This window comes from Ochotona princeps, chromosome 23 (genome assembly GCF_030435755.1).
Source record: "Ochotona princeps isolate mOchPri1 chromosome 23, mOchPri1.hap1, whole genome shotgun sequence".
Lineage (NCBI taxonomy): Eukaryota > Metazoa > Chordata > Mammalia > Lagomorpha > Ochotonidae > Ochotona > Ochotona princeps.
Window position 1 is genome coordinate 17,761,126 of NC_080854.1, and position 12,528 is coordinate 17,773,653.

The 12,528-nt window shown below is 38.8% G+C and overlaps 1 protein-coding gene across 1 annotated transcript; it reads left to right on the forward strand.

Moving 5' to 3' along the window:
- The first annotated feature begins 2,358 nt into the window (after positions 1-2,358).
- SELENOP (selenoprotein P) lies at positions 2,359-12,526 on the forward strand. The gene is made up of 5 exons (XM_004583679.3): positions 2,359-2,573; positions 6,032-6,249; positions 6,953-7,165; positions 8,688-8,805; positions 11,019-12,526. The coding sequence occupies exons 2-5, from the start codon at positions 6,047-6,049 to the stop codon at positions 11,649-11,651; spliced, it is 1,167 nt and encodes a 388-aa protein (XP_004583736.3). The 5' UTR covers positions 2,359-2,573; positions 6,032-6,046; the 3' UTR covers positions 11,652-12,526.
- The last annotated feature ends 2 nt before the right edge of the window (positions 12,527-12,528 follow it).

Consider the following 12,528-nt stretch of genomic DNA (forward strand, 5'->3'; position numbering starts at 1 on the left):
TGTCTCTCCTCCTCTCTGTATATCTGACTTTGTAATAAAAATAAATAAATCTTTAAAAAAAAAAGCAAATAAATACTATGCATTTTTGGGAAGAGATTAAGTTATTTTTAACTAGATTTAAAAAATATTTATTTTTATTGTAAAGTTAGATTTACAGAGAGAATAGAGAGGAAGATCTTCTATCTGCTGGTTCACATCCCAAGCGGCTGCAATAGCCAGCGCTGAGGCAATCCGAAGGCAGGAGCCTCCTCCTGGTCTCCCATGGGTGCAGGGTCCTAAGGCTTTTGGTCGTCCTTGACTGCTTTCCCAGGTTACAAGCAGGGAGCTGCAAGGGAAGTGGAGCAGTCGGGATTCTGGTGCACGCAAGATGAGAACTCCAGTCAGTGGGCTACCACGCCGGACCCTTTCACTAGATTTTTCAAAGGGCTCTGAGGCTCAAAGAAGGCTAATGCCTTCTGTTTAGTGCAAGTAAGCTGAATTTGACTTTCAAATATGAATATTCTGATGTGATGGGAATTTCTTTAAGAGAAGGAAGATGTCCGAGCCTCTTCCTATTTCTTACACCTTGTATGATGGTACCCAGCACATAGCAATCAGTAGGGGTTTCTTTGGACAAAATACACGGATCATAAGAGCAAAGTTGACTTGAAAATCACCCAAGAATGACATCACTTATCATTGGGTTTTGTCCTACAAATTGTGGCAAGAGTTACTCCCAAGACAGAGGCAAGCTATTCCCTACAAGTGCCTACCTCAAGCCATCCTGAGATGGGGCAAGGGAAGTCAGGCGAGTGTCTGATGAGCAGCCCACAGCACTGACTGGCGTAACTTAGAGCCTTTTTTTTTTTTGACAGGTTGAAAGAGCAACATTATACTTTTCTATTTATTTTATACATGTTAGAAGCTTCCGTAATAGAGGATTAATATATATGATATTAGAAAGTCAATGTAATTAAAGTGTAAATACAGACCATAATGAGAGGCCAGGAGATGTGATTAGTAACCAACTGCCTGTTCATAAAGGAACATATTCATTGATCCAGTAATTTTTTAAAAAATAATATTTATCATGATTCGGTTCCACAGGCTCAGGGATTTCCCCTTCCACACTCCCCCTTCGCCCTCCCCCTCAGTTTCTCCCTATATTATAACAATAGCATAATCCTTCAGCAACAGTCACAAGCCCAAATTCTGTTATTTAAATGTATCCTGACATTGTAGGTATAGACAATGGTAGACAGTCCAGCATCCTATATTTCTATTGATTTTGTATTTTGCATGAAGGCTGTCTTATATCACTGAGAACATTTAACGTTTGTCCTTTTAGGACTGGCTTATTTCACTGGGCATAGTGGTCTCCAGTTGGGACCATTTTGCAGCTGAGAATGACGTAACATACCCTTGGGGAGGAAAGCAAGGGAAGCTAAATGCTCTCCCAGGCTGCCTGCAGGAATGGGATAAAAGTAGGGGATTTATCTGAAGGTGTGAGGACTTCAGGTGAGGACAGGGACCAGTTTACTGAAGTATTTTGGGCAACAACCCAAACACCTTTATCAGGGCCAGGGATGTTCAAGAACTGGCTTTGGCTGAAACCGTCTGGTCAGAGCAGCTAAGCACTCTCTGACTTTTTTTTTTCCCCGTTAGGACACAGGATTGCTGCTGAAGGCTCAGAGCTGAGGGGGCCTGTGGAAGCCCCCCAGTTACTCCTACCCCACTCATCATGGGTGTGTCATCTTGCAAGGGTTATTGGGAGGAATTGACCTTTTTTGAAGCAAGAATTTTCTGTTTTGGTTGTGTATTTAAAATTTCCATGTCCAAAAACTATTACTAGCTTTTATTTGCATAGTACTTATATTTGAGGCGATTTTACATTAGAATCTCACACGACTCCGTGGGATACAGGCCTTCGAGGGAGTAGAACTTTGGTGACATGCTAATGAAGCCCTGTTTCCTTCAGATAGGAGGCTTCTATTGTCTTATTTCCTTTCCTTAAATGGAAAGGAAAAGAGCAATGATTCTGTGAGATCCGCTTCCACACAGGTCTGTAACAGGGAGACCAGAGCAATTTGAAACAGCAGGTGACTTTCACAATAAAGCTCGCTTGACCATGGATTACACCACCACTTCCTCACCCCAAAGCAAAAAGAGAAAAAAAAAAAAAAGCACACTTAAAAAAAAAAAAGCAATAGCATAACTGGCTGGCTCAGCAGATGTTTTGTCCTGTTGTAGCTGAGAACAGAGCGTGACTTAAGGCCCTTCCTCCCGCCCCCGACTGTACCATTAAATCCTAGAGGTTGGGGAGACTGAAAAAAAAAAAAACACAAGGGCTGAAGGAGTGATTGCTAGACTTTCCCTTCCACTTCATGCACAGTGGCACTTGTCGCTTTAAGTTCAGAATAATCATAACCAGTTCAGGGCTTGCAAGGTCACCGCAAAAGTGAGCATTGAACTTTGCACTCCAGCTGAGGGGAGCGTAAACAACAGGACTATAAATACCAGAGGCTCTGCTGCGGCTTCCCGGAGCTGCCCCAGCCAAGCAGAGAGAAAGGAGGCAGGCCAGGGAAGGGGATTGTGTAAGTATATTTGTGTTTTGCAATACTTCTTTACAGTTGGGTAAATACTTTGAGTCTGATTAAATGCGTTTTTTTTCCCCCAAATAGATTTAGAAAAGTGAGTGAAGGAAAATCAAATTTTTAAATATGAAAGAACAAACTAATACTAATGAAAAGATCTTGACTGTGTGGGGGGTGTGGAGTTCTCACGGGTGAAGCTGACAGTTCCTGTTTGATTTCTCCCCTGCCTTCTGCAGAGCCCGGGGAGCTGGGGGATCTAGAGCTTGGACTTTACAAAAAGCTGTGTTGTCATACAGGGGCCACTATATGTTCACATTTAAACATGTTCTACTTAGAGTGAAATTAGAGTGAGAACTGTAGGGGAAAAAATAGCCACAAGGATTTGAAAAACCGAGATTGAAATGCGCTATCTAGGAATAGGGCAAGTGGTTTCAGAAAAACAAGAAATCAACTTGAAGGAGAGGAGTGGGGGAGAGCAGTTTAAGTGCACCCTGTTGATGGGGTCCTCCTCGAAGGAGTTGGAGTTCTGATTATAATCTGTGCTTGGTGATTAGACACAAAGTGGAGAATGGAGACTTTCTGGGAAATACGGGGCTTTCAGATGCTGCTCTGAAATTAGGGTGAAAGGAGGGAGAACATTTTTTGCATACTCTGCCTTTTAAAGAGGACTTTTGAACAGATGTAGGTCTGTAGGTGGACAGTAAAGCTAGATTTTGTAATTGAAATTTACTACTGAAATGTGATATTAATTTGTTTTTTATTGGATCATCTTCTAGTATATTCAGTTTTGAGACTTATTTTTAATCTATATGATAGCCATAATTACAATAACAAAAGTTCATTGTATAAGGAATAATTTTAAGAAAATGAAATTGAACAGCCTGTTGACCGTAATGACAGGAAAACCTAGAAGTATAAAATCTGTAATCTCATACCCTTTGACACTGGCTTGGTTTTCATCCAAGAATCTGGTGAGGAGGACCTGCCAGGCTGACATTCCATATGGTTGCCAGTTCAAGTCTCATGGCTTGGCTTTCGACCCAATTCCTTGCTAGTGGTCTGGGAAAAGCAGCCCAAGTACTTGAGCCACTGTCACCCGAGTGGGAGACCCAGCTGGGGCTCCTAGCTCCTGGCTTCTGCTTGCTTCATCCGGGAAGTGAACCAGACGATGGGAGATATTTCTCTGTCTCTCTGGATGCCTCCCTTTCTCTTTGTATCTCTTTCAAATAGATTTTTTTAAAGCCAATGAGGAAAATAGTCTTTTCATTTATATTCCCTCTGAGTTAACTGTGTGCCTGATGACACAATGAGAGTGCCAAGTGTGGAATACGTGCTGCAAGTTCTATAACTCCTGAATTCATGGATTAAAAATAGGGATAATTTAACTGCTCTATTAAGAAATAAAATAGCTTGAACTTCATTGTTCTCTTGACCATCCTAGGGCATAAATAAAAAACAAACCCGGATACTGTAACTATCATATGCTGGAGTAAAGAGCTCATGTATACGATTTGGCAGAACTGTTTTGGATCTAGCCTGTTTGTGACTTAACTGCTGATACGATCACAGACAAGATGCCCGACTCCTAGCCACAGCTGCCTTAGCGGAAAAAGGGTGACGGTCATAGCAGTGTTAAGGACTAACTGGACATGACACAGACAAGTGCATGGGGACACATGTATATAACTCTGCAAATGCTCAATGAATGGTAGCTATAATACGCATAATTATCAGTGTAAATCTCCCATTCTAAAGAAATTTCCCAGATTTAGTCCAGGTATGGCTTCCCTTTTAAAACACTAGAATTTTTAATATAGTAATAGTTGGAATGACTCAATGGGCTGCCTTTAGTTTGACTATTACTGAGATATTCCATCTAGCAGAAGTTTGGAAGTGTTAAACTATAAAGGATAATGAGTTTTAAAAGTTCTGTCTATATCCATTTGTGCCTTAGAGAATGGATCAATTGCATTTCTGCTGTTCTGCTTGCTTCTAAATACTAGGATCTCTATAGGTAGCTTATTATCTGTCCCCCCTCAATCGTCCCCAGCCTGCAAAGACTGTTTTTGGTTTTTGTTCTTAAGCTTTACCTAAAATGCACCAACTTTCCGGTTTTACAATTGTGTCCAGATCTCTCTCCACAAATGTTCGTATCAAAAAGAGCTGAACTACCTGTGTGAATTTTGCCCATTTCTGTTGAATGTGTTTCCTTTCACTTTCCTGCAACCTACCTCTGCGTGTTTGTGTCTTTCTCTGTTGAGTTAGCTCTATTTTGGGGTGTTTCTTAACATTTTAACTGACCTACTGTCCAAGAATGTACTGTTTAGTTCCAGGAACTTTCCAAAAGTAGTAGACAGTCAACCAATAGACTGGGTGTAGATTTCACTGAGTCTTAAATGATCTGTGATATTCTTGGTCAGGTTTTTCTCTCCTTTGTCCTATGTTATGGCGGGAAGTTCTCTTTTTTTAGTCTGTTGGGATTCAATTCTTTAAATTTCAATAGCCAGACTTTGAAGCATAAAGAAATCTAGGGGACTATTCCCAATGTATTTATAAATACAGAAGGCCTGCACCGAGGGCCTGAGAGCCCGGCATGAGTCACATCCATATTGGTACGGTGTTCTCCCAGCTTTTGCCTCCTCTCTTTCTGAGTTCTAGGGTAGTTCGTTCAGTTTCAGGACTGAATCTCTCTCTTTTTTGTTTATTTTTATTGGAAAGTTAGATATAGAGAGAGGAGGAGAGACAGAGAAAAAGATCTTTCCTCCGATGATTCACTCCCCAAGCAGCCACAATGGCCAGAACTGAGCCGATCCAAAGCCAGGAGCCAGTAGCTTCTTGTAGGTCACCCATGTGGGTACAGGATTCCAAGGCTTTGTGCCATCCTTGACTGCTTTCCCAGGCCACAAACAGGGAGTTGGATGTGAAGTGGGGCTGCCAGGACATGAATCAGTGCCCATATGGGATTCTGGTGCATGTTAGGCAAGGACTTTAGTTACTTACTGCAAGGCAAGGACTTACTGCACTAAGTTACTGCACTGGGCCCCTTTCCTTTCTGAGAGCAGCAGCCAGAGAAAGAAGCAGTCAGAACTTTTTGCATCTCAAATGAAACCTGGTTGTGTTAGAACACTTTAAAATACATCTATTTTTTAGGGAAGAGCCTAGCTTCCTGATCAGGTGGATTTCCATAGCATGCCTAACCAAGAATATCTTGCCAGGACATAGTTGTGATTGCTTTGCCAATGCATCTGCCTTGGGTTGACACCTTCCCCTTTACAGGATGATCTGTTGCAGAGAGGCGCATTACAATGGGGAGTGAATTCAACAAAATCTTTGACCTTGAGACAGGATCAGCAGCCTAGGTATTCCTAGGAAGCAAACTTCTACCTGATGGATTTACAGGAGTTCATAGTTAGGTCTGAGACGTCATCAATGAAGACTACAGGTTTTCTCTTTCACAGGATACAACCCCAACAATGTGGAGAAGCCTGGGGCTTGCCCTGGCTCTCTGTCTCCTTCCTTGGGGAGGAACAGAGAGCCAGGGCCAAAGCTCTGTGTGTGAGCCACCGCCACCATGGAGAATAGCAGAGGAGGATCCCATGCTGAACTCTTTTGGTTCAGTGACCGTGGTTGCTCTTCTCCAAGCCAGCTGAAACCTGTGCGTTCTGCAGGCATGCAGGTGAGCTCTTCTTGCTGTGGGTTAGGTTATATTGAGGGTCAAGGCATTAAATACATACGTAGTTAAGGTAACCATGCAAACAGTACATTTGTTAAATCACAGTTTTTTTTTTAAAGTGCATGTTTGTATGGAATATGTTAGAAGAGGAAGTGGTAGGATCTACATTAAAATGTTTACAATGGTTTTCTTGGGGTTATGGAAACTTTTTGTTTGTTGCTCTGTTTTATAAGATCCCACTACATATATATTGCTTTTGTAGCAAAAGTTTCCTAAAATGCACTGCTGTAAATGAATGTTGCTTCAAAATAAAAATGCAGAGTAGAATAAACACTAGACTTGGTGTCAAAGGCATTGGGTCATTTAGCAAGTGTAACATACATAAATAAACGTTGATTTAGGCAGCAATCGTTTACTGAGTAGTAATCGTTTACTTTCTCTGCATCTATAAGATTAATTAAAAATATATACTTTATAAGATTTTTTAAATCGAAGTGAGTGAGTTTGCACAGCACTTAGAGTAAGGTTTTAGCTGAGCTCACGCTGTAAGGAATTCTAGAAATGCAAACCTGAGTCTTTTAGAATCATCTAGAAAACAGGTATGAGTCAGTCCAAAGTAAGAAAGTGTCTCATGGGGAAAGCAATAAGGAAGAAGAAACCACTACTGCAATGATCAGTTTTATATTCCTTCCCCCCAATGTTTTAGATTGGAAGACCTGCGAATAAAACTGGAAAAAGAAGGATATTCTAATATTTCCTATGTTGTCGTTAATCACCAAGGAATTGATTCTCAATTAAAATACATACACCTTAAAAATAAAGTTTCTCACCATATTCCTGTCTACCAACAAGAAGAAAGTCAAACAGATGTCTGGACTCTTTTAACAGGAACCAAAGACGACTTCCTCATTTATGACAGGTGTGTACTCACACTCACACACACACACACACACAGCCCAGATCTGTCTCCTTTAAAATCAAATATGGTGCCATGTTTTGATCCTCATCTCAATCTACTTTGTTAACATTAAGAGGAGAAAATCACTTCTTTGAAACTCTCTCATCCTTCTGTTCTCATGACAACATACTCTGCTGGTTCCCCCCGTGTTTCTCCTCCCCGACACCTTGATGCATTCCATCCACCCCTTCCTCATTCTTCTTTTGCTTTTTCTCTGCATGACTGCGTTGTGCAAGGCTACTTAGATTTCCTCTTTTCCACACTCTGCACATTCTCCCCAAACAACATCATGTATTTCTTGACTATATTTACAACCTAGATTCTTATATAATCTGATGATCCCAAATATATATACAAAGCTCAAACACAGTGGCTGAATTCCATTCCATTGTGTCTGCTTCACAGACACATTCAACAACTTCTCAAATTCAGTTATTCAAACCTAGAGTGATGTAGCTTTTCCCAAAACCTGCTTCACCTTTAACCTTTGTGCAAATTACATAAAGCAACCCTTTTGAGATGGATGTAACCACCCATTAGGGCAATCAATGTCATGATCCTCCACGTTCCTGCCAGTCATTACGTGAGCTCATCAGGATCTCACAAGCTCCAAGTGTGGTAGCCTTGCTGATAAGAGCCTATCCGAGGGCACGTGACTATCATCTACTTTTACTGCAGCTTCTGCTTTGGGTGAATCAAACTTCGGATTCGAGATCCTCGGTGTATTTATCTTGTTTTCATAAGCACTATTTCAAACTACTTCCTAATTACCTTTTCTTGGTTTTTAATCTTCACTTGATTCCTTCCTGTGTGATATTTAGGAAGAAGTGATTTAAAACAAAGACATTTACATTTGTTTTATATGAATTATTCTGTTTCAGGATAACTCCATATAAGAGTTTGGTTTTAATTTTTTAATTAAATAATTTGTTCTTCCATGATACAGTTCTATAGGCTGGTATTAATATTCTTGAAATGACTCTCTTGAAAGCAAGACATGAAAATGTGTTCATCATTCCACTAAGGAAATACAGAGATCTGATGATACATTTTTTTCCTATGAACTGGCATTTTGGGTATAAAAATCTCATGTCGTTTTTAGAGCTCAAGCTATAGCACATGTGGTTTGCTTACTGGCAGAATTTGTGTTAATTACATAATCATAATTGACCAAATCACATGGTTATACCATGTGTTAAAAATATTACTTAATGATATATTTATTTTGTTTGAAAATGCTACTATTAGACTTATAGTCTTCTATGAACTGACTTGGGCACTCATTTGTGGACCACATCCATGAAAACTTAGAGGTGTGAAAAAGATTTTGATGGTAAGATCATGACAGACAAAACAGTATCATGGCAAAGAATAAAGATAATAAAAGACCATGACACCTATAATACCTGTTCCAAATATGCTTGAGTAGAGTCATGATATGGAAATAATGTCATAACATCATATTTGTGCATTCTTTTTTTAGATGTGGCCGCCTTGTATATCATCTTGGTTTGCCTTACTCCCTTTTAACTTTCCCATATGTCGAAGAAGCTATTAAGATTGCTTACTGTGAAGAAAGATGTGGAAACTGCTCTCTCTCGGTACTGTTCTTATTTTTACTGAGAGAAAAAAGGGCCATATTTTAAGATCTAGCTAAAGAAGTTAACGTTTTATGATCAACTAGCTAATTTATGTTTTTGTATATGTACTAAAAATAAACAATAACTTTATAGTTACACATTTCTTATTGCATAACACGTATTTTAAAGTACCATTTAAAAGATCTATATTCCTTCCATTACTTAGCAGGATTTTAGAAAATAAAAATCAATATACATCACATATTCTAATTATCACCAAATGATGTTAGATATGCAAAGGCACTTGAAGAATTTGTCAGTGTACAGAACAATATTATTGTAGCAACCTGAACATGTCCACAGAAGACAACAGTGATTGCCAAACTTATCCATGGCATTACTGCTCCGGAACTTAGGCCAAGCAACCATCTAATTTATCAACTATTCTACAACCAGAATTGTTGAATTTACTTGAAAATTGAGAAAGTTTTCTACTCATTACTGATATTTATTTCCTAACATCCATGACAATATTTACTTCCTGTTACAAAAAGCATTAGATTTGAATATTTTCTATGAAAAGATAAATCTTTGATTTTAATTTGTATTAGTTATACTTGTTTAGCTTCATGTTGAAAAACAAATAATTCCAAATAATGTGTTCCTGATAGGGCAGATTGAACTCTGATTTAAAAATATTCTGAATCTTATTTGTGAGCTATATTTTCTTCAGACTTTTTTTGCCAGCTCTAAGGAAAGCTATTTTAAACTTCAAAAAATCTTTGAAGCCATTTATCGTTAAGAAGTGTAACACATTATTTCAATTGTCACTTTTACATTTATTCTTTGTAATTATTAAATGAAAGTTACTTTATGATTAGAAAGATGAAGAGACAGTTAATGCAAATAAAATACTACATCAATGTTTAACCACACTACTTACTTAATACATTCTACCTGTATTGCTTGCTCATATTTTGGTATTGTTAATTTTCCATCTATGCAAATGCCTTCTATTTATACATATACTCAATTACATTGAGAAAAGGGAGAAAAGTTCCATGAACTGCTTAAAATTTATGAGACACCTATACATCATACTAATGTGTAACTATATCTGACGCGCCCCAACAAATTGAATTTGATCCCATGGTTTTCTAGAAAACATCAAATGATGTTAAATTAGGGATGTGCTGTTGGGGAAAAAGCTTCCAATTAAAGTAGGACACAATTCTAAAACACCATCGAGAGTAGGATGCATTCTAGTTTCAAAAACATCGAAAGGTGAAAAATATATACATGATAAATCACTGAAGGATTAACTAGATGACCAGTAGTAAGGCTAGCTGAGTAATCACTGAAAGATGAGAACAGCATAGAGCGTGTTTTAAGCACTTATCAAATTATTTATAGCAACATTCTAAGTTCTTATCTATAAGCTACTCGAAGATAATAAAAATGGTGGCATTTTGTAGTCATGTGCTAAGGTCAAATGGAACTTACAACTTTTTAAAACATTCCAGACACTTAGTGAATCTTTGGGTTCTCAAGTTAATTTTGCAATTTTATTTGCAAATCAATTTTAAGTTGAGGTTTAGAATTACATTGTGGTATCTGTTGGCTCATATTCTGATTTTTGGGTCCTACAAAAACAATGAAGACTCAATAAATTAAAGAATCAGAATCATACAGAATGTTACCTTACAGTAATAAGAGATGGGCAGAAGTCTGCTCCTTTCTGCTGAAAGAACTATGGTACAGACATATTACTAAAGCTCTGGTGAGGTTAAAGTATTTCCTGGATGTGGGTGGAAGAATACCAAACTAGTAATTTTAGCAGTTTAAAAATATTTTTAAATGACCAGGAACTAGTTTACTTCAGAATACAGTATTCTATTAGATGCATTATTGGCCCACATGTGACAGGTTCCATGTGATTCTGGCGATTTTATAGGATTTGCTATTGGGTGATTTCACCATGACCTCAATTCTTTTAGCTTTGCTTCTACAGGTGTAAATACAGTAGTTTGGCTTTTTCTTAAATATCTAGTAAAAGGTATAGTTGTTGAGACTAGCATCTCATTTGTTTTGCACTAATTTGATGCTAGAAAAGTGAAGACAACTCTATGCTAATTAAATAGTTGAAATTTCTGACATGTGTCCGCTGTAAATATTTTCTCTGGCATTCCTGGTAAGTCTATACAGTTACCGAGTCATTTGTAACTGCTTTACAGGCTCCAGAAGATGAAGTCTTCTGTAAGAACGTATCCTCGGCTCCCCAGGAAAGAGTAGTGGATATTCTGCTGCCGCATCACCACCACCACCACAAGCACCACCGCAAGCACGGGCACCGGCATCTGGGCAGCAGCGAGCTGTCGGAGCAGCAGCAGGCGGGGGCCTCCTCCATCCCCCCGCACCCGCTTCTCGCAGGCCCTCACCACCACCACCACCATAAGCACAAGGGCCAGCACAGGCAGGGTCACCAGGAGAGCTGAGATATGCCCGAGAGTGAAAGTCCACAGCTTTCACTTGCACAGAAGCAGCTCTGACGAAAGGGTTGCAAAAATCAGCTACAGTGTAAGATGCTCAGCAAGTCCGAGCAAGCCACAGGTAGCTGTTGCTGTCACTGTCGACATCTGGTATTTGAAAACACGGGATCTGCGGTCACCTGACAGTGTAGAGAAACCCTCCCCGCTCTGTGTAGCTGACAGGGGCGTCTGGCGGAGGAGAACGTCATTGAGTCCTGTCAGTGACGAACGCCTCCCGCTGCCTGACAGGCCGGTCAGCAGCAGCAGCTCAAGCCCACGAGCAGCACCCACTGAAACTGAAAGAATCTGGCAAAAAAGTGAAAATGACCTTCGAACTAAATATTTAAACCAAGCTACCTGAGTGCCCCCTTAAAGTCAGTGTCGATATAATTTCATTTCCAGGATTTTTATAAGCTACTTAATTAGTGAACGAAAGAGAAAAAGAAAAAAAAAAAAAAAAGAACTGGACTTGTGCAAACATGGAGAATTCTAATAGATTGGCTTCCAAACATTAAATTATACATCATAGAAATTTTGAACCAAAAATATCCCTTTCATTACGGGGCAACTGGATGGTGACTGCAGCCTCTGGTTAATATGTCTTTCTTTTTCTTTTTCCAACGTTCTACTTGCATTCATGAGAACAGAAACGTAAACTATGACCTAGGGGTTTCTGTTGGATAATTAGCAATTTAGAATGGAGAAAGAACAACAAAGACGTGTTTTCCATTTTTTTTTACATAACTCTCACAAAATAATATCTTTATAATCTTAAATTTTAACTGATTAAGTTTTTAAAGAAAGTAGATTGTGTTTTTAAGATCCAGAAACACCTAACATGTGAATATATTCTGCTAAAAAAGCAAGCATTTAAGACTACACTTAAAACATACATTTATCTTTTTATATCTAACTCATAATTCTATTTTTACTTTCATATATAAATAAAGCCTTTGTATCTTGCCTTTATCTAGCATTCTATCACACTCTTCTGGATTTTTAGTGGTTATCTTGAAAGATGTAAGGAGAAAGAAAAGAAAGTTGTTTTCTTTAGACTGCTCAGATAGTATTTCCATGTCAATGATGGTTTAACAGGTAAACTAAACCCTGTGAATCTGAACTCCTTTATGGAAAATACTATTAAGAAAGAATGTAGGTTACAGTTGGTTGACATATGGACTTGTTTAAAAAGCTCAATAAAACATTTGGAGTTGTC